The sequence below is a fragment of the Lissotriton vulgaris genome, chromosome 9 (assembly GCF_964263255.1).
Source record: "Lissotriton vulgaris chromosome 9, aLisVul1.2, whole genome shotgun sequence".
Lineage (NCBI taxonomy): Eukaryota > Metazoa > Chordata > Amphibia > Caudata > Salamandridae > Lissotriton > Lissotriton vulgaris.
In genome coordinates this window covers 935131722-935154732 of record NC_141697.1, presented here as the reverse complement: position 1 = coordinate 935154732, position 23011 = coordinate 935131722, and the positions used below count along the sequence as shown (strand labels likewise).

General features: G+C 45.8%; 1 protein-coding gene across 3 annotated transcripts in view; it reads right to left on the bottom strand.

Annotated features, from left to right (window-relative positions):
- Positions 1-23011, bottom strand: part of MST1 (macrophage stimulating 1) — a 506796-nt gene that overhangs the window by 134008 nt on the left and 349777 nt on the right. For all 3 annotated transcript variants that reach the window (XM_086938776.1, XM_086938778.1, XM_086938777.1), the window contains exons 12-13: positions 22007-22143; positions 2560-2595 (exon numbers count right to left, since the gene is read on the bottom strand). In XM_086938776.1, coding sequence (XP_086794902.1) covers positions 2560-2595; positions 22007-22143 — 173 coding nt within the window. The remainder of the gene's footprint in view (positions 1-2559; positions 2596-22006; positions 22144-23011) is intronic.

Below are 23011 nucleotides of genomic sequence, written 5' to 3'. Positions count from 1 at the left end.
AAATAGGCCTCTTAAAAAAACAGAAAACCAATACATCAGTGCAGCCCGAAACATTGTGTTTTTTACAAACAGAATTTACATATTTATAAAAGATCTTTAACAAACGCACCCACCCCCTCTGAGTTTTTCCCCAGCATTGCTCATAAGCAGTATAACTTGCCTCGCTGTACTCGGCTTTTACATGCTTGGGGGTCTCGGACACCCAGCTGCCCCTCTTTCCTCGACTGGCTTTGATGCTCTGAGACTTGCTTCCTCGCCCTGCAGTCTTTTGCGGCTGACCCTCAACTCCCCTCACTACACTGGGCTCGGTTCTAAGTTTCTGGTGATATTTCCTGTTGGGGTGAAGGAACTGCTTCCTTGCACTGGTCAGGCCGCTTCTGCAGCCTTGGACAGTAGCACAATGGCACACTATCCCCATCCCCACACATTTCCTGAACGCTGTCTGGGTCGACAGAAGCGTCACATCTGGGCCCACGTGGGGTTAGAGGTGGCGGGTACTGACAGAGGAACAATGCATCGGAAACACGTAGGAAGTTACTGTACAACAAGAACAGGTAAATGTTAGTCTGTGCCAAAAACGTTATAGAAGTTTGCCTATTAATTAGCCCTGTAATGTCATTTTTAAGTAGTCCTTCTGTCAGTGGGGGGACATTTGCGTGTAGGGTGGGGGTTGTTGCCAGTGTTCAATCCTGTCTCGCGGTCTGGTAGTAAACAGTGAAAGTACACAAAGATATGGAACTGAAAGCACCAGTCGCCCCACCCCCACCCTCCTGTCTTTCACCATTCTATGCACACTAAATGTGCACACTGTTCCCGGCTGAGCGCCTCTCTCCCCACTGAGCCCGCCCGTCTGCTGGTTTGACTCATGTCCTGCGCACATCTTGCCCCATAGACAGATTGCGGCTAGCGACCGAGACCTCTGTAAAAAATAAATGTGAAGACAGTTTACAAATCAAAAAAGCTATTAATACAAAACAACAAAATCGACCGATCGGCCAATTGATTCAACCTGAAGAAATGCACCCGCAATAAAAGTCCCAAAAAAACGAGGGTCTTCACATTATTTGTTTACAGAGGCAAATTGATAAAAAAAACATAAAAAGATGGGTATGGAAGTAATACGTAAACTAAAACCAGCAGGAAACTCACCACATCAGATCCTGGGTTAACGTGCTATTTACCCAGGATCTGATGTGGTGAGCAGGCTGCAGTCCCAGTCAGGCGTGCTGCCTGACTGGGACTGCAGACAGTTATCTGCTCTTCCTAACGTGCGGCTTATTGGATGCTTCTGTAAATTTCCAAAGAAGTATGCATCATCCAGGGAGCAGCATCGAAGGGCTCAGGCATTTTCCAGGGTTCGGCAAATCCTTGGAATCCGAAGGAAATTCCTGATATCTCGGCTTCTTCCCGAGTATTGTGCCACAGCCGGCGTGCCCGCAGGAAACAGAACACACAAGAAAGAGGCTGATGTCTGTGTAAGCTCTTAGGGTCGAGGGAACACTTGGGGGTCTCTCAGGTGAGGGTTTTTATTGGACGAGGGGCTATTATTAGCTGCCTCTATCCCGCCCACGGACAGCGGGAGGGGGGGCGGGGGCGGTAACAGGCACACGGACAGCCGGAGGGGAGTGAAATCGCGCAGCCCACCCCTGCAAAAAACACGTCCAAAATGGCCAAAACATCACGAAAAAAAAAAAACATGCACCGCCGCAATGATGTTCTACAAGGGGCGGAGAGGAAAAAAACGCTGGAACGCCCACGAATCGCCTCGGACAATGACGGACGCCTTTCTCTTTCAATGGCTAGCCTCCATTTATGGAGCTAGCCAATGGAACAGAGAGGTGGGAATAAGCCACATACTGTTGTAACATGAGATTTCGCATGCGCGAACGCTGCTGCGCAGAGGACGCCAGGCGAAACCTAAAAAGGACATATTTATAATATCTGAAAGAAAATGGTGTTCTTCTTTCTCCGACAACTCATAACAGGGTGTGCATTTACAATTTTTAACGATCTCAGGATGTAGCAGCATTTGATAAAAGAAAGTTTGTTCTGAGGGTTTGACCAATGCTTTCTCACCTAAGCTGCTATACAAACATTTCAATGGGTTACCCCTTTTACCTGATACTAGTCCTCTACGACTGGTTTTGGCTAGGCAAAATAGTACAGCCAATTTGGTAGCCACTGACTGACAAGCTGGATTTCGCTTTAGGTTTCTAAAACAGTAAAGCTGTTGCAAACATGGAAGTAGTTCATTATAGATATTTGACTAGTTTCTATTGGATCGTAGTAAAACTGACAAGTCAAACCAGACGTCTGATCTCCATTTAATGTGGCATTGCTAAAGAAATGCAGTGTATTAACCTTCAAGTGTTCATTCCTCGAATACTTTTCACCCTAAATTTTGGTATATGATATAAAGTTTGAAAACATTGGGTGAATGCACTTTTGATACAGAGACCCAACTAAGATTAAACAAATGCATACTTTATTAATAATAACTCAAAACACAGTGCATATGTTTATAAGAACATTTATGTCTGATGCCTTATAAATGTTTACCTGCCTCTACCGTACTAGGAGGTTCCCGATCTCCAGCTGTCAAACAAAAGAAAACAAGTATGTAATTTTGTAGTCAGTAAGAGAAATAAACAACATTTGGAAAAGAAAACAGTATTGAGAAGTAAATAAACAATCCATCTTCTTTCTTAGAACATAGGTGGATTATGGGATTCAAAATGGCACTATAAGGTGCTTCACTTACACAGAATTTCTCATGTTCATCTACTATCAGGAATGGTCATCGTTTTTCCTGGGATTATGATGTTCTCATTCAATGCCCAAGAACCCAAAATCTATCACACTTCAGTATAGGGGTTCAATTTCTCTTTCCTTCAAGTGGACCAAGAGGACGTCCAACCCAAAGGTACAGATTTCAGTTAAACCCACTGCTGTGCCCTGCTAGACCTGCCTTATGCAGTGCCAATGTACTAAGGGTTAAAGTGACACCTTCGACACAAGAGAGATCCCGTTATGTATTTTCATTGCAACGTAATATCTTCTCCACTGCAGTCACTTATTTTGTCACACTCTTTACACTCAATCTGATTGCACTCTACAAATTCTAGCAACTGGCCCATTTTATTATCTGAATCATCCCTTCTCGGTATCCATAATTAATTCAACACCAATTCTTCCCAACAAAATAAATGCTGCACTTAGTCAATCTAAGTAGTATAGTGCATTATAACCATAATGAATCCCATACAACTTCAAGCCAATATACACTGTTAGAAACATTAAGTTGTATCATATGTATGCACTGCTTAACTAAACAATCAATTAAGCTGGAGGCTTCAGGTTCTACATTGTCATACCATGTATTTTGAGTACTGATTTAAAACACTCTGCATCCATGAACTGAATTAGAACTTACACTAATGTTAATCTTGGCCGTGGCCATCCTCCTAAAGAGAATCTTCAAGAGGTATGCACGTCAGCAAGATATGCAATCGTTCCTTATATTTTAAATGGTCACATAACATCAACAATTTCTGTCATTACAAGGCAAAAAAAGTCTAAATGACTTAAACAGACATGATAACCCCTTCCATGCTCATGACGAGCTCAGCTCGTCATGCAGTACAGTGCTCCTGTGCTCATGACAAGCTGAGCTCGTCATGACCACACCAGTTTTTATTGCTGTCCAGCACAGCAGAGGAATCTCTCAAGCAGCGATGTGTTGCCTGCACATGTTATTGCTTACCACACAGGTCTTTACAACTACCTCCTCTTCCTCTGTGGCCATTCATGGGACACCAATGACAGTCCTGCAGCACACTTATGACTGCACATATATCTTCTTATGCCTGACAATTCTATCAAGGTATTCCTTACTAAGTGCCACTCATCTTTACATTTTTCTTTTCAGAAAACCTTGTTAAGTTACCTTATCTTATACAAATCCACTCTGGAAAAAACAGGCTGTCATTTTTGTTTATCCCTTGAGGATCCTCTTTTTTCCAACATATTCGACTCACTCCTGTATTAAGAAGTCTTTGTACCAACTTACCTACTCCAATTCATGTAAACTGCTACTCAAGTGCCTTCAGCTTGATGATCCATCTTTACATCCACTTCCTCTAGGTGTTATTATAAAATATAAAATGCATTCTTTCTACCAACAATGTACTGCAGCTTGAAATATATTCATTTATGTTTGCTAATGAATGGGCTACAGTGCTCATGCTTTATCAAACACACAAATGAACCTTAAAGGCCACACCCTACAAAAACATACAGAAGTGTTGTTCTGTCCAGTAACGCATAGGTGCTTCCTTCCGTGTCCACCCCCAAATACCTGGCCTACGCTGCACCCACCGCTCTGGCCATTCTTTTACTGGTTTACCCTACCAATATCATGTACTGTAGCGTCTATAGTCAAAATTGTCTTGCAACTTAAGACAAAGGCAAAAAACGTTCTGTTGCCAGACTTACTACACACTTCCTTAATCTTTCCACAAGACTTAGAAAAGTCTGCACCAGAACTTCATCTTTATGATCAATTTTTTGCTAAGTTTCATACCACCTTAGCTCTGATGAGCTACATTCAGACGTTTAATGATAGATATTAGATATATTAATACCAATAATAACCTCCCTCTTATCAAGAAGTTATGCTGGAAATAGCACACTAGCCAAATAACCAAAAGACGGTGTATTGCCTAATGAAAGAAGTTCGTAGAAAAATAAGCAGATGTAGTATCTAATGTGATGAACAATAATACATTATTAAGTTCATAGCATTTTCCAAACAATCTGCACTGGGTGGCAATCTACCAATATACATTTTTTTGTCTAAAATATTTAAGATGGTTTATTTTGTTTCAAGCATAGCCTGAGAGTCACAGATAGAGACCAATTGGGCATAAATGTCTTGAATATTCAACAATTTACTCTGCATCTATTACTCTCTTCCTCTTGACCTACATGCTTGGACCTTTTCAATCTCCTTATTCATCTCGAGGTAAGGCTGCACGTACTCAAGGATTAAAGATAAATTGTGGCTACAGCACGGTGACAAGTTTGGGAAATATTAAAAAATTGCAAATTGTAGTACGCTTTTTAGTAATACAATAGTACTACAAATGTGCTGCAAAATGCTATTAACACACCTTTAGTCAAAGGGATTATCTCGCCTCTCCCATCTTTTTCTGTGCTCAGATCTCCACCATGACCTCAGTGGGCACATGCATGCAAGTATACATTTTAGCAGTATATGTAGGCGGTATTGAGGGGAGTGGCTGGAAAGGATTAGTTACTTACCTGCAATCCTAGTTCTCATCCAGGGGTATACTCATCAAAGTCATAATCTGTGAAGTTGTGTGGCTCACTGGTTAGAGGCGGCAGACCCGAGAGCAGAGGACGGCCCGGGACCAGGGTTTGATTCCCGACGCGGCAGGTTTCTGGACCAGGGTCAGCGGACTCGATAATTCTCTCGCCTCGGTGCCCACTTTGATCAGCGATCACACTCGGCAACTCTGGGCACTAGCTTGCCTCATTTTCACTAACGGCCCCACCAGACCGCCGGGGATGCCTGGTCTCACCCTGGAGATACCCATTAAGGGACCATCTCTCAGGGAAGCCAGGAAGGGTTTCGCAGCGGTCGAAGCGCGGAGGTACCCCTTCGGGAGTGATTCCAGCGCTATATAAGCACACAATTAATTAATTTTTAATTAATCTATGAATAATCCCCGCCCATGTGTGGGATCCCGGAGCATATAGAAAATAAACATATATATATATATATATATATATATATATATATATATATATATATATATATATATATATATATACATATATACATATATATATATATATATATAAATCATGGACAAATTACTGTTTTACACGCAGGACCCACTGGAGGGAAATAATTGGGTTCAGGCGAACAACAAAGCCCAGCATGCACCATAAGGTGGTTCTCCAGTATTGGTGTCTTTCATAGATTCACATGCTTGAATATTCCCCGTCATCGAAGTGGGAGTCCCACGGTACATAAAATAGCAATAAATGCTAAAAATATACATATATGTGAGAACATAACATAAGAAAAACTAGAAGTAAATACATAACCTTTAAAACAATTCCTCCATAGGAATGCATGATAGAGAAAGAAAATACTTGTAACATCTCATTGTCATTATGTTAGTCCAAACTACAGCCAGCATCCTCTAGAACCTTCTACTCAGAAGCTCAAGCCCTCAGATTTTCGTAGCACCAAAGTGAACCAGAGTGCATGAGGAGAAAAGAGCCTCTTAGGGGAGGAGGGCGGGTCGCAAGTGAATCTGTGAAAGACACCAATACTGGAGAACCACCTCTTTACAAGTAAGTAACAATTGTTCTTCTCCAGTATTAGGGGTGTCTTTCATAGATTCACATGCTTGAATAGAATAGAGAGCAGTAACCTCCAATAAGAATGCTAAACACAGCATGGAAATGCACGAAGACAGTAGTAATACAGTCATGGAAGCTGAAAAAGCAATCTTTGAGAATATATATATATATATATATATTCACTGAAAAAAACCATAGGTTTCAGGCCTTATATAGTTAGGAATTAGCTTCAAAAAAACCTTTGAAATTCACTCAAAAAAAGTTTTAGGGGTGTTTTAGTTTGCTGGACATTTCACTCATACAAAAGCATTGAAATTGCTCCTATATAGTTAGTTGGACTAACTATATTTCGCGCACCCGCAATGCACTGCTGATGATGTCACATATTAGATCATTTATGACATGGTCAGTGACATCACTGATGACATCTCAAATGACATCACTGATGACATCATCCACATGACAATTACATACATTTTTTCATACACTAGTAAATGTCCAAGGAATGCAATCGCTGCTCAGTCAGAGACTTTGGCTCAGCGAAGAAAGTTTTCAAGAACACAGGTTCGTTTAAATGAAAGTCTGTAGGCACCTTAGGTAGGAAAGATGGGTTGGTGCGAGGCACCACGCCGTCAGGTTTGAATTGAAGAGAAGGCGGTTTGATAGTAAAGGCGTGGAGGTCACTTACATGACGAGATGAGGTCAGAGCCAGAAGAAGAGCAACCTTCCAGGTGAGGAACTTAATGTCCGCCCTATGGATGGGCTCAAATGGTGAGTTCATAAGTTGCGACAGAACAACATTGAGATGCCACGGTGGAGGAGGGCGCCGAATAGACGGGAACTTCCGGAAAAGCCCTTTGAAAAACTGGCGGAGAATTCTGGACGAGCAGAGGGAGGAGGAGCCATCCTGCCGGAAGCAAGAGATTGCAGCTAGGAAAACTCTCAAGGTAGCATGCGAGAGTCCCGATTGAGCGAGACTCAAAAAGAACGGAAGAAGCTGCTCCATAGAAGAGTGGATTGGATGGACATTTGCTGCCATGCACCAATGACAAAATCTCTTCCACTTGAGTTTGTACGTTTTGATGGTAGACTGAGCCCTAGCATGAGCGAGGATCTCTCTGCAGTCTTGAGAGATATTCAAGTTTGCGAACTCAAGGTGCTCAGGTTCCATGCCGACAATTGTAGAGTGGATGGATCCGGATGGCAAACCTGGCCCTTGTCCATCGTCAGGAGGTCTGGACGAGGACGAAGAGGAATGGGCTTGCACTGGGACAGAAGGAGCAACTCCGATAACCACGCCTGTCTGAGCCATCGAGGGGCAATCAATAGAATGTGGCAAGTCTGCCTCTGCATCTTCCACAGCACCCGTGGTACTAACGGGATCCGCAGAAAGGCGCCAGCGAATAGATTGCACCAGTCGATCAAAAGGGCATTCCCGCACGATCCAGGGTGGGGATGCCAACTTGCGTAAAATGGGCATTTCCGATTCTCTGGTGTCGCAAAGAGGTCTAGAGATGGGCGACCCCATCGATGAAACACAAGATCCAGAGTCGGCTGATGCAGCTCCCATTCGTGTGTCGACGATGTGCACCTGGTGAGGGAGTCTGCCAGGATGTTTGAAACGCCCGGCAGGTGCACTGCCGTCACGGTAATCTGATGACGTAGAGCCCAATCCCAAATCGACTGAGCCAGCCGAGACAAGCGTTGAGACTTGGTCCCCTCCCTGCTTGTTCACATAGTGCATGCTGGTGGTATTGTCCGTTTGAATAAGCACTGACTCCCCTTGAATTACAGGGAGAAACAACTTGAGTCCCAGAAAGATCGCCATCAACTCTAGCCTGTTGATATGCCAAGAGCGTTGGGGTGGAGACCATTTGCCCTTGATGGAAAGACCTTGACGATGAGCACCCCAGCCGTCCAGAGAGGCGTCCGTTGTGAGCGTGAGATCTGGCGCGTTGACGAGGAAGGATGTTCCAGTCGCCAGGTTGGTCGACTGTGCCCACCAGCACAGGCCCTTTCTCATGTGAGCTGTAACAGCCACTTGGTCGTTGAAAGATCCGGAGACCTGACGCCACTGTACGTCCAGTTCCTCTTGAATGGGACGGGTCCGCAGTCTGCAATGTGGGATCAGTGCAATACAAGATGATGCCATCTCCAAAAATGACTTTAACGTCGGGACAGAACCGGACTGCCTTGACCGAATGAGAGACACTAGGCGGAGGATTTTCTGTTGTCGTGGGAGACGAACGCCTTTGAAAGCATAGTGTCCAAGAACGCTCCCAAGAAAGTCCTGGTTTGCGCTGGTGCAAACTGTGACTTGTCGACATTGATGGTCAAGCCGAGGGATTGAAACACATCTTGACAAAGACGAGTGTCTTGGCTCAGTTGATGACGTGATTGAAACTTGAGGAGGCAATCATCCAAGTATGGAAAAATGTGGACGCCTCGGAGGCGTAGGTGAGCCACCACAGGAGCCAACACCTTCGTGAACACACGAGGGGCGGAGCGAAGTCCGAAAGGCAACACCTTGAACTGATAATGTGATTGCCCCACCTTGAAGCACAGGTACCTGCGATGCTGTTGGAGAATTGGGATATGAAAATATGCGTCTAGAAGATCTATGGTGGTCATAAAATCGCCGCTGGCCAGAAGACGCAGGATTTCCAGTAGAGTCAGCATGCGGAAAGATTGACTCTAAGTATCTGTTGAGAGCCCTCAAATCCAGAATTGGACGCCAATCTCCTGTCTTCTTGAGTATGAGGAAGAATCGAGAGTAAAAACCCTCTCCTCTCTGAGACACTGGAACCACTTTGACTGCACCTGTCTGAACAAGAAGACGGACTTGCTGGTAAAGCTCCTCAAGATGGGGAGGAGACGGGCCAGACGGTGGGGTATGAGGAGGAATCTTGACGAACTAAGAAATGACCCTTCATCACAATGTCCAAAACCTAGCGGTCCGAGGTGATGGAGGACCACTGAGAATAAAACCGAGAGATTCAACCTCCAACACTTTGAGGATGGCAAAAGTCATTGGCGTTTGGGGGTGGATCCCCAATAGGATGACTTTCCCCTATAAGGCTTTGAGGACTGCTGTCGATTTGATTGCTGTTGATTGGAAGAGTAGCGTTGGTTGCTCTGATTGTAGGAGCGATATTGGGATTGTCCTCCTCAAAAAGTTGAAGTGCCGCGTCCGCGTGCACCCCGAAATGGCTGTTTCCGAAATTGCAAAGTGCCCAGTGATTTAGCCGTATCAGTGTCCTTTTTAATGGACTCCAAAGCATCATCAATGTGGGAACCAAACAGCGATTCACCATCATAAGGCATATCAAGGATCTTGGATTGAACTTCCTGCCTGAAGGAGGTGGACTTCAACCTACCCTGGCTCGTAGGGCAGCCACACTAGCAAGCTGGCGGAAACCAGTGCACGCAATATGGACTGCGCAGTCAATCATCTCTTCAGATGCTCTTTGTCCGTCCTGGATGAGTTGCAGAGCGTCCGCCTTGGAAGCGTCCGGGATGAGGTTGACTAGGGCAGATATGTCCGACCACATCTGCCGGTCGTAGCGGCCCAAGATGGCTAAGGCATTTGCCGCCCGTACTGTAGTGGAAGCCATGGTGGAGAATTTTCGTCCAATGGCGTCTAGGCGCCGACCCTCTCTATCTGGAGGTGCTGTGATTGGAGACGCTGGATTACGGGCCCGACGCTGTGCCGCTTGAGTTACAACTAAATCCGGCTTAGGGTGAGAGACCAGGCATGCTGGTTGGGGCCTTATATTTTTTCTCAAGGCGCAGTACTTGGGCAGGTAACAAATTCGGAGCCTGCATGAGCTTAACTCCCTCCTTCCATATAAAATCAATTATTGGAATCGTGTGGACTTGTTTGAAAGGCTGATTTTTGAAGTCATAGAGGAAACAGTCCTCCCCTCTCTGTGTCCTTGGCAATTTAAAGCGCTGAGCCGCTCGATCCATCAAAAGATGAAAACTGGCAAGATCGACTGGAGGGGAATCTCCAGATTCTCCCGGTTGAGGGGAGGGCGTCTGCATTTGGTAGTTGTCCCACTCTGCCATACCGGTTGAGGCATCATCATTATCCGTGTCATCGTGGACCTCTCTGTCCTCCCTTTCTGGAATTGCCTCATCATCCGCATCCTGTGGATACACAATAGTGTGAATCTTGACCGACGTTTGAACCTGAGGTGAAGGCGTCGATGGCAAAGGCGGCAGAACATTTGGCGAAGCTGTGGTAGTCGCAGCAGGTAACGGTTTAGGAGTACCTTGTGGCGTTGGTGGAAAATGCCGGTTGTAGTCGTCCAGCATATGCTGGAGATTTGAAATCAAAGACAAAGGCAAAGTAGCCATTGGGACTTGGACGAACTGTTCCTCAGCGTGAGACTCCTGGTTGCCGCCTTCGTCATCACTGCCGGAATCTTGACATTTGATGATGAGATCAGACGGACTGTGTGCCGCCCCGAAAGTGTCATCCACATTACCAGAGTCCGAGTTAGGCTCAGAGGTAGTGGCAAACATAGGTGAAGGAGGCTACAGCTCAGAAGCAGACAATTGGTGGCATGTCAGTGGACGGTGATGGTGTGACGAATCAGTGCCAACGGATGCAGAAACTGAAGTAGATAGAGGCACAAGAGGCAACGAGGCAAAAGAAGATGGTGCCACCGTTGACGGTGCCGTCGACGTTATCGTTGACAGTGCTGAATTGGCCGTCGACGAACATGATTTCGATGAATCCAGCATCAATGGTAGGCTCGTCGACGGAGCCGTTGTCGGTGGAGCCGTCGTCGACGGAAGTTTCTTAGATGGCAAAGCCGCCGAAGTCGTCGATGCAGTAGACACCCCTGTAGACGGAGTCCTCGTCAAAAAAGCTTTAGTTGACGGAGTCTTCGTCGTCGACGAAGACTTTTTGATAAGTTTAGTCGACGATGTTGATTTCTTCGTCAACGAGGTGATTGGAATAGTCAACGAGACAGTCTGAAAAGCCAAAGAAACTCCCGTCGATGTAGAGGCCGTCGATCTGCCCGTCGTCTATGAGCTAAAAGCGGACGTCGTCAGTGTCGTCGTCGTCGACGATGTATACACTGCAGATCTCGTCATCGGAATGCTCGTAGACGCTCCCGTCGATGATGAAGCATGTTTAGTTGTGGAAACATGCTGTGAGGCAGCAAAAGACGCCCGAGAGCCAGGTCTCATGGGCGTAGCAGTAGTAGGAGCTGGTGGGACACCACAGAGGCAAAAGGCAGGGCCAGTTTCTTCTTTTTTAGAAAAGGAGAAGGCATATCCTGTACACTACCATGCTTAGAGACTGAAGAGGAGGGTCCAGATTGAAAACTCTCAGCATCAGACAGAGCAGAATCCTTGTCTTTAAGACGTTGGAGCCAAAGGAGGAGACAACCATCTCTGTCCTTTAGAGTCTTGTTAGAAAAGGTTCTACAAAACTTGCAGCTGCCAACTTCATGCTCAGGGTAGAGACAATAAATACATTTCTTGTGGGGGCCCTCTTTAAAAAGACGCAACTTCCCACAAGAAGAGCAAGGTTGCAATAAAGACTTCTTACTTGACATGATGAAAGTTCAGGAAACAAGAAGCAGTTGAGGAAAAAACTGAGCAGAGCTCAGGGAGACTCCCTTCACACGACGTGCAGTAGAAAATCTGAGGGCTTGAGCTTCTGAGGAGAAGGTTCTAGAGGGTGCTAGCGAGTGATTGGCTGTAGTTTGGACTAACATAATGACAATGAGATGATACAAGTGTTTTCTTTCTCTATCATGCATTCCTATGGAGGAATTGTTTTAGAGGTTCAGTTATGTATTTACTTCTAGTATTTCTTATGTTATGTTCTCACATATATGTATATTTTTAGCATTGATTGCTATTTTATGTACCGTGGGACTCCCACTTCGACGACGGGGAATATTCAAGCATGTGAATCTATGAAATACACCCCTAATACTGGAGAACCGCAGTGCACTAGTAGCGGCCCACTGGAGGGCAATTCCCATTTAATTTGCATGCGGTTTTAAGGTGCCTGAACAGACCTGCCTGTTTGACAGCCACACCTTTGAGAAAGGAGCTGGGGGCTCCGAAACCGGTCAGGCGCTTGGAATCTCAGGACTGCAACATCTGTTCCCCTCATAATTAAAGTTTGTGAGAACATCTGTTACTGAGTGCGTCCTCATGCTTTTGGACACTCTTGTGGAAATATATATATATATATATATATATATATATATATATATATATATACATACATACATATATATATACATATACATATACATATGTGAAAACATATATTTGCAGCCTAGAACATTTCCAAACTGGCAAAGCTGCTGAAAATTACATGAATTTGCATTCACACAGTTGTACTCGCCCAACCCCTAAGGAAGAAAAAGAGCAGTAAACATTTGCATACAACAATGCTTTATTGCCATAGAAAAACCTGTAATTGCAGGCATTTGCCAGTCGGCTGCAGTAGAGTATAAAGAAACAAAGAAAGACTGACACCTTGCCTTTAAGGCATTAGAGTAGGGGTACAATGCCTTTAAGACTTGAAGGCGACCCCCTGCTCCCATGATGCACCACAGGTGGCAGTTGGGTCAGTTCTTTTTGGAGGTGCAGAACACCTGAGTAGATCGATAGTAAAATCTCATAACTTTATGATAATGCTCGACCGGGGAGGTGGGCGGGAGCTTATGACTTTGAGGAGTATACCCCTGGATGAGAACTAGGATTACAGGTAAGTAACTAATCCTTCTCATCCAGGGGATACTCATCAATAGTCCTAATCTATGAATAGATTAGCAAGCTCATACTCAAAGTCTCGCGGATGAGCAAATAAGTATGCAGTAAGACATGAATCAACATCACAATTAGAATGCAGTTATGCAAATAAATTCCTCAACGAGGCCTGTCCCACTTGGGCATTGGCCTGTGCATCTGAATCTAGGCAATAATGGCGGGTAAAGGTATGTACTGAACGCCATGTAGCCGCTTTGCAAATCTCAGAGATTGGAATATTACGTAGGAGAGCTGTAGTAGAAGCTTTCCCTCTAGTAGAGTGTGCATGAGGTCTACCCTGTAAAGCCTTGTTAGCTACCTGATAAGACAGAGCTATACAGGAGACGATCCAGCGAGAAATGGATCTTTTTGAGGCTGACAGACCAATATTAGTTGACCCATAATTCACAAGGAGCCGGTCAGACTTCCTAAACGGAAGGGTTTTTGCCAGGTAAAACTTCAGAACCCTCCGGAGATCTAGAGAGTGTAAAGACCTCTCTGAGGGAGTGGTAGGTTGAGGAAAAAAGGTAGGCAGGGTGATAGACTGATTGATATGAAAGTCTGAGACTTCCTTGGGCAGGAAGCCTGGATATGTCCTCAGTACCACCCTGTTGGCATGAAACACTGTGTAAGGTTCCTTAAAGCACAGGGCCTGGATTTCGCTAACCCTACGGGAAGAGGTGATAGCCACTAAAAAGGCAGCTTTCCAGGTCAAGTGCTGCAAAAAAGCCTTGTGTATAGGCTCGAAAGGAGCACCCATCAATTTAGTGAGCACAATGTTAAACTCCCAGGGAGGGGAGGGGGACCTCACTAGTGGAAACACTTTAAGCTCCTCCAAGAAATCTTTCACCACAGGCATAAGGAAGAATGAGGTCTGAGAAGGTGACTTCCTATAGGCTGTGATTGCCGCTAAGTCAACCCTGATGGAGGGGTATTTCAGGCCTGACTTTGCCAAATGCAATAGGTAGGGTAGAATAACTTGCTCCTGACCGTGGATAGGGTCAAGAGAGTTGTCAAGACACCACATGAAAAATCTCTTCCACTTGGAAGCAGATTACTTCCTAGTGGAGGGTCTCTTGGCTTCCTTAAGAATGTTCATGCAGTCTGCTGAAAGGTCTAGGTGGCCATATTGGATGACCTCAGGAGCCATGCCGTCAAGCGAAGGGAAGGAAGGTTGGGTGAAACACCTTCCCCTGATCCTTGGTCAACAAGTCTGGACGGCAAGGAAGTCGCCGGTGAGGGACTTCCGACAGCTGGAGGAGATCCGGGTACCACCACTGGCGTGGCCTCTCCGGCGCTATCAGGATCATCCTGGTGTTGGTCCTGTAGAATTTCTGAATCACTGCCGGGATCGAAGGCAGAAGAGGAAAGGTATACAGCAATGTCTGCGACCAGCTGATCAAAAGTGCGTCCCCCCGTGAGCCCTGTTGGGGGAACCTGGATGCGAAGATGGGGCATTTTGCGTTTGCCGCGTCTGCAAACAGGTCTATATCTGGTACGCCCCATTGTTGAAACACCTCCTGTGCGACCTCTTTGTTGAGCACCCAATCGATAGCTTCTACGAAGTCTCTGCTTAGGCAGTGCTCCTGGACATTCTGGATCCCTGGTAGGTGAACTGCCACGATGGATAGGCCTCTTGCCAGGAGCCAGTGCCAAATGGCTTGAGCTTCCAGGGATAGAACTCATGACTTGGTGCCTCCCTGCTTGCTCAGATAGAACATGGTTGTCGTATTGTCCGTCTGAACTTGAATGCAGTTGGTGTGCAGAGAAGGATAGGGGGATTTGAGCGCCAGATAGACGGCTCGAAGTTCCAGGAACTTGATTTGGTAGCCTCGCACTACTTCGTACCAGAGACCTTGGACCTGAAGCTGGTCCATATGAGCACCTCAGTCTTGCAGAGAGGCATCCTTGACCACTGACTGAGATGGGGGAGGTCGATGAAATGGAACTCCCTGCAGAAGGTGGGAACGTTTCATCCACCATCTGATTGAGTCTCTAGCACCTTGTTGAAGAGAAACCCGGTAGTCCCAGTGACCTGATCTCTGAGACCATTGATCCTCGAGAGCTTGCTGCAGAGGCCTCATGTGAAGGCGTGCATTGGCCACGATGTAGATCCACGAGGCCATCGATCCCAGGAGAGACGACACTTGCCTGGCTGTGGGACTGTGAGTGTCCAGCAGGAGACGACACTTCAGGAGCATGGATGACAACCTCTCCTCCGAAGGACACACGCTTGCCTGCACGGAGTCCAGGGAAGCACCCAGGTAGTGAATCCGTTGGGAAGGATTGAGTACTGACTTTTTGAAGTTGACCTGCAACCCCAATGAATTCATCAGGTTGAGACAGAACGATAGATGGTTCTGAAGCACCGCCGGAGTGGAGCTTTTTAGAAGCCAATCGTCTAGATAGGGATAGACTAAGATCTTCCGCCTGCGGAGAAAAGCAGCCACCACCGCCTTGCACTTGGAGAATGTCCGTGGGGTGGATTTGAGGCCAAACAGAAGCACTCAATACTAGTAGTGATGATTTCCGATCTAAAAACCTGTGAAACTTTTGATGCTTCACTGAGACGGGTATGTGAAAGTAAGCGACCTGCAGGTCGATGGCACACATCCAGTCTCCCTGATGAAGATGCAGAAAGATCTGGTGCAGGGATAGCATACCGAATTTATCTTTTTTGATAAACCTGTTCAGTAGACGTAGGTCGATAATAGGCCTGTATTCTTTGGCTACTCCTCGTTTTTGGACGAGAAAGTAGCAGGAGTATACTCCTTGATTTCTTCGCATGGGAGGGACCTCTCTATGGCCTTCTTTCTGAGAAGGACAGAAACTTCGTCCTGCAGCAGTTGACTGTTGAAGCGGGGAAGGTGCTTTAGTTGAGGAAAAACATGCGGAGGAGGGGACTTGAACCTCAGCAAGTAACCATGCTGCTCAATACTCAGCACCCATCTGTCCTTTGTTATGGATCTCCACTCTTCCAGATGATGAGATACACTCCCTTCCACCGGGCTGGCGAACAGTTGAGGAGGAAGCCACAGCTCAGGGCTTGGGAGGCTGCTTGGAGGCGGACTGCTGTTTGTTGTTGTTCCCTCTGCCTCTGCCAGGGCGTCTCTGCTGGAACCGGGATTTTTGCTGTGTTTGGGATGACTACTGAGGGGTTTGAACCCTCTGCTGGTAAGAACGTTTGTCCCCCTGACGAAAGCGCTTCTTAAATTCTATACGCTTCTCCAAACCCACAGCTTTAACAGTGTCCATTTCCGATTTCATCCCAGTCATCTCGTCGTCAGCGTGTGACCCAAATAGAGATGTACCATTAAAAGGAACGTTCAATATCTTCTTTTGAGTATCCGGCTTGAGGCCTGTGAGGCGGAGCCAAGCCGAACATCATGAGCAGATTCCATGGGAGTAGCCATGTGCCGCGAGGTCGGAAACATCCGCCGCAGCACTTGGTTGGCTACAAGCCCTCCCTCCTGTAGGATCTCGGCGAAGTCCTGCCGGTCTTCCTTAGGAAGCTTCTCCGTGAAGCGAGTAAGGGAGTCCCAGAGCGACCTGTCGTACCTTCCGAGTAGAGCAGAGGCACTGGCCACCTTCATATATGAAGCTGAAGTGTTGCATACTTTTCTCCCAAACGAATCCATGAGTTTACTATCCTTTTCCGGGGGTACCGAGGATGAGGTGGAAGCAGAAAGGGATTTCATGGCAGCCGCCATGATGATCGAGTCAGCTGGTGGGTTCCACCTGAGGAACAAGGGGTCCTCTGCAGGAGCCTTATACTTCTTGGTGATTCTGGATGGTAAAGAACCCACTGTCGCAGGCGTGAGGAAGGTAGACATCGCCGGTTCTATGATGCCAGGCAGCAGAGGTCTGGGAGCTGTCCGGTGATGTAGGGTATCAAAGATTATTGATGTGGGCACCACAGGGGTATGCAGAGAGAGGTTAAGCTTCTTTGCCCCCTACCCAGCACGTCCGTAAAGGTTGTAATATCATCTATAGGTGAGACTCGTGAAGGAGGCGTAGAGGAGAAGGTCGGAAAATAGTCCCGGACCGTAGGTTTCGCAGAAGAGGGCCAAGTCGGAGATCTTGTGCGTCCTCTTTTATGTGGCCTTTCATGATGACGGCTGTGCCGACCCCTGGATCTAGACCGATGTTTAGAAGGAGATCTTGGCCTGGGGGGAGATCTTGGTCTGGTAGGTGTTCTTGACCTTGCAGGGGATCGTGATTTGGCAGGAGATCTTGGCCTGGTTGAGGATCGTGGCCTCCGAGGCGGAGACTTAGATGGTCTGAACGGAGTGCTGGTCCTTGGACCAGATGGTGAGAATATGCGGGAGTAATCTGAGTCTGGACTGCTGTGACCGCCCGATACAGCCCCCTGAGGACGGCGAAGTGACACACTGCGTGATTTGTCCGCAGATCTGGAGGAAACTTCTGGAGAGATCTCCACAATGTTCAACCCAAAAGATGAAGATCTGTCTCCTGATGATGCTCTGGACCCAGGTGACTCCACTATAACCGCGACCTCTTCTTTCAACGTCGAGAGCTTCGACGTCAATGATGTTTGTGTGGCCATTGGCGTCGAGCGAGGCCTCGATGCTCTGACGTCGAACACCCACGCCGTGATGACCTTGACTGTGATCTTCGTCGTCGAGTTGGTGACCTCGACGTCGATCTTCCTCGACGGCGAACCTTCATGCGGTCGTGTTGACGACAAACTTCTTCGACGTCCTAGCGTCGCCTCGATGTCGACCTCCTAGACGTCGAATGGTGGAATCTCGACAACCCTCTTGACGGCGGCACACCAGCCGGCGGCGATGTGGGAGCCGTCATAACTCCCGACGCTAACCCCCTCGAGGGTGGCAGAGAGTATCTCGACGTCGACGGAAGCCTCGACGTCGACGGAGACTTGGACATGCCAGCAGCCACAGACTTCGAGCCCTAAGTGTGGCGTCTCAACACCGACTTACTTGGATGCGGCGGAGACTCTTGACGTCGCGATGGTGTTCCAGAAGAGTATCTGGGCCTCTTAGACGGTGACTTCGACGGAGATTCTCGTCCTCTCTTCCTCTTCCTGGGGGCAGGAGAAGCGGAATGTCGCAGTTTTTGACCATGCTTGCTTGAGGACGACGTCCTGGGGCCTCCATGGCCACCCACCTGATGATTTCTGCCTTTCTCCAACATGGCATGGAGTCTGATACGTTCTCTGTCACGAAAGATCCGTCTGGAGAACTTCTGACAATGGTGGCACTGTTCAGGATTGTGTGCAGATGGAAGGCACACAATACACACTGAGTGTGGGTCAGCCAGTGCCATTTTCTTGTCACAAGAAGGACACTTTCGGAATAAAGCAGGCATTCTGACAGAAAATGTTAGTGGAATTCCACAAAAAACAAAAGCAGAAGCCTTAATAAACCAGAAGATGTCGAATTTTCTGAAAAAATTCACTTAAACCAAACAATTTCAGTCAAAAACTGAAGAGCTTAAGCTCCAGGTTCCTCTGAAAAGGAGCCGGAAAAAAGAACTGACCCAACTGCCACCTGTGGTGCATAATGGGAGCAGGGGGTCACCTTCAGGTCTTAAAGGCACGGTACTCCTACTCTAATGCCTTAAAGGCAAGGTGGCAGTCTTTCTTTGTTTCTTTATACTCTACTGCAGCCTACTGGCAAATGCCTGCAATTACAGGTTTTTCTATGGCAATAAAACAATGTTGTATGCAAATGTTTACTGCTCTCTTTCTTCCTTAGGGGTTGGGAGAGTACAACTGTGTGAATGCTAATTCATGTAATTTTCAGCAGCTTTGCCAGTTTAGGAATGTTCTAGGCTGCAAATATATGTTTTCACATATATATACACATATATATAAATATATATGTATTTTCTATATGCTCCGGGATGCCGCACATGGGCGGGGATTATTCATAGATTATGACTATTGATGAGTATCCCCTAGATGAGAAACATTGAATACCTACAACTAAAGGGGAGGGGATTATGGAGGAGTAAGGTGCTCTGTGGGGTGGTTAGTAAGGGGTTTAAGAAAGAACATGCATCCAGCCATAAAACTGTAAGCACACAAACTGCCTGTATAAAGTTACTACAGCCAAAAAGGGACCCAGAGTGGTAGTAAACTAAAGGTGAAGTTAGTCCAGCATGACACAAGGCCTCCTATTGGTTTTACAACCTCACCCCATAGAAAATAATGGAGATGGGGACTTAAAATAAAACCTCATACATGCATCTCAAACTTGCCAATAAACAGAAAGTGGCATATAGAGGACTCAATGAAGAAGTCTAGACCACACATTAATTTCGGATAAAAGCAATATAAAATTAACATTCCAGTACTCTTTACAGCAAATTGGATGTAGAGATGCAGAGCAAAAGATTCACACACCAGGAGTCTCTTGTATATCAAAGAATATAAAAGAAACCCATTATTGACTACAGCCAAAAGCATGTAATCTCTGAGACAGTAGCACAACCAAAAAAAAAATATTGTCCCTTCTCTTAACCCCTTAAGTGCTGCGTCGGGGCGTTGGCCGACGGCAGCACTACCTCCCCAGTGCTGCGCACGTGCATTGAACGTTTATTCAGCACTAGTTCGAATGGACAGCGCAGCACTGGGGAGGGAATTGCGCCGCTCCTAAGGTGTTAAAGAAGACGGTCCTGAAACAGAAGTTGGTAAAATATTAATTTTTACTGGTGTCATGATGCTCGCAGCCGGTCATTGGAAAATCCCATCCTCCTCAGCAGAGAAGAAAAGGCATGCAGGAACATATGTTACATCTTCAGAATAAGAAAATACATATGGGTCAATTTGCAGTCTAATGAACATGTCTCGAATTTTGCTCCATGAGGGAACACACTGGGTTTTCACGCCACATTTGTTTCCACAGCCATGTTCAAAATGTTTTCAAGTTTCAGTAAGGAAATCTAAGCTTAGCTTGTTACCCAGGTAGATCCAAAAGTGACTTTGTGAGTAATGATTGCATGCCTGCTCATGTATTGTGAATGCTGCCTCGCCATTTTTTGCTACCTTCCCAGGGTAGGTGTAGGTCCCTTCTGGATAAACACTGAGAGGTTAGCAGAAGGTATACTGGGTTGTGTTGGATATAGTACGTAATGTTACATCACCAGGTTTATAAGTGAGTCACAAGGGATTGAGTGTATGGGACTCAACATCACTAATTACATGTTCCTGAGTCATTCCAGATATATCTAGATACCCGGAGAGTCACAATTATGCATAGTTGTGGCCTGCTGCAACAAGCATTTGTAAATCATCTTTTTTCAAGTATTGCACAAAGCCAACAGTTCAGGTGGGACTTCTTCACCAGTCTGAGACTAAGGGGTCGATTTCGATATCGTCGTTCGGAAGGGCTCCGAATCAGATTTGGGTTTGCCGCATTGAATTCGGAACCCTTGTTTCCGATCGAATCGTACCCAGTTCCGAACGACCAAGTAAGATGCCCGGAAACTGTAAGAGATGTCAGAATTGGCTCTGAAAGGCATTTGTATGGTTCGGGCCTTTCGGAGCCGAATTGTACAGCTCTATGGACTCAATTTCTGAGCGAGTGATTACGATGAGCAATTTGGACAGCCGTTCCGATTCGGTGTACCCAGAACTAAATGACTGTCGGAAACTGTCTTTGGGGGCCCGTAGCAGGGCCCCCTTCACCCGGGGCCTTCCGAATCAGGCCTGTGGGGTTAATCATGGGTCCCCCTTTCCTACCATACACAGTGTGGCAGGCACCAGGGGGTGCCTACAACAGGGTGCACGAGTTCCCCCAGACACCCCATTCTTCAATGGGAGCCTGTTTTTGTTCGGAACACAGGCTCCCATTGAAGTCAATGGAGTCCGACCAAATCGTATCCGGAAGCATCCGGATGCATCCAAATCACTCGGTCAGACTCCCCCGCTCCGAGTTATCCTGAAAGCATTCTGGAACTGATTCAGTCGCAATGCTTTCCGGGCGACATCGGAATCAGGCCCTAAAATGGAAGATTTTAAAAAATAAAAGCATCTATGTAAAAGCTACTATAAATCCCTCTAATAACCGGATGTGAACCAACACTTGTACATGTTTGTCCCAACAGACTATAGACAGTGGTCTGACATAGTCTCTATGTGAAGAAGCCAGGACTGCAGGTGTAAATCTGAAGACCCCTTAAGAAATTGCTTCGAGCATGAAGATAATTTACCACCATGAATTATTACATTGCATATACCAACCTCTAATTAAACCTACTGCATTAGTGCCGTTCATATCAGACCAATTGTCTAATCCAGATTGAATGGGGTTCTCATGGTATCATTGGCAACTGATAGAGGCAAGGTCATTTTTGGAGTGGTGTTGAGCTGTAGAGTATTTTTCTCAGGTACTTCAGCTGCAACAGAAAATGTGCTGCCATTCTCAGAATGAGGTATATTTTACAGCATAGAGGATATTTCTTCCAACTCACTCAATATTTTTTTCACCACCACGGGACAGACCTTTTCCCACTATTCCTCTTGGTGCTCAGGGTTTGAAGATTCCATGTAAAACAATTCTCCTTTGAGGCACTGCTCAATAAGGTATGAACCAATGGGAACTCAGTGATTGAATGAGACACTACCGCAAAAAAGCTCCACAACATCTGGTTGCTTCTCCCTTATAGAGCTTCCCAGCACCAAACATCTCTTCTCATTCCCTCACTGATTTCACAAAGAATGCAAGATGGCTTCTCATATGCATTCCATATTGATACACCTTTCATATAAAGATAAAGGGACAATAAGAGTTGAAGATATAAAGGAAAGAAGAGGCAATTATTTTATAAATCAACTCACTGCAGGGCTTGATGGCACAATAATCAAACTGGGTGTTGGGATCCATGGTATAACACCAGGGTCCATGGCGATCCCGGTCTGGATTTCGGCAGTAATTCTCTACCAGGTCAGCTTCAGGGTTTGTTGAGGGAGTGAACCTGGAGAAGTAATGCAGAAAATTACACATTAAACAATGTGCCATCTGCAATCTCATGGATTTAGGCTACATGCTTTTCCAATCAAACGATCTTAAAACCTCATTCCAAGTGGTCTTCTGTGATTACAACACTCTCTCCTTTAATTAATTAGATGATTCCCTCTGATAAGGTCTCCTGGCCCTTCTCTGAGAAGGGTATCTGTATGTGTTTCTCTTTGAGACACCTCTTCCTCAAAGAAGGCCCTCCTTTGAGAAAATGTGACAAGCTCACAAAGTTGTACTGCCTGTTCTTTTGTTGTTGGCTTTATGTATTAGCAAGGTTCAAGTGTCACTTCAAGGAGATAATAATGGCTCAGCATCCACTGCAACTGAATTGTTTTGTATGGTTAAAATGTGCTATATTGTATTATTTAGCTGTTTATGTCTTTACTGTGCATAGAAATTGGAATTGATCAAGTCAATTCACATAATTAAGCATGTTACCAAAAGGGAGATCAACACAAAAAACATAAATACAATGTTTATAAAGACTGATGTTTTTTTTAAACGTTCATATTGAATAGAAAAAAATAAAATGCATCTAAAACCCCTTCATGAAAATCAGAAAAATCAGAGTGACTACTTAATGGAGCTCTCCTTTAACAAAGAGGCATGCACTTGGAAAATAAAGACCCCATTTGAAAATCATTAAAATTGCTGTTCAGATTACTATAAAGGTGCAAATAACAAAGATTTGGCATTCTCCTGCATACATGGCAAAAATGTATCATGACCTATTCACAAACCACATTTTGAGGTACAGTATATTTGGTAGTACTAAAATAGTGCTAGTAACGTGCTACAAAATGCTATTCACTAACCTCCAAGTG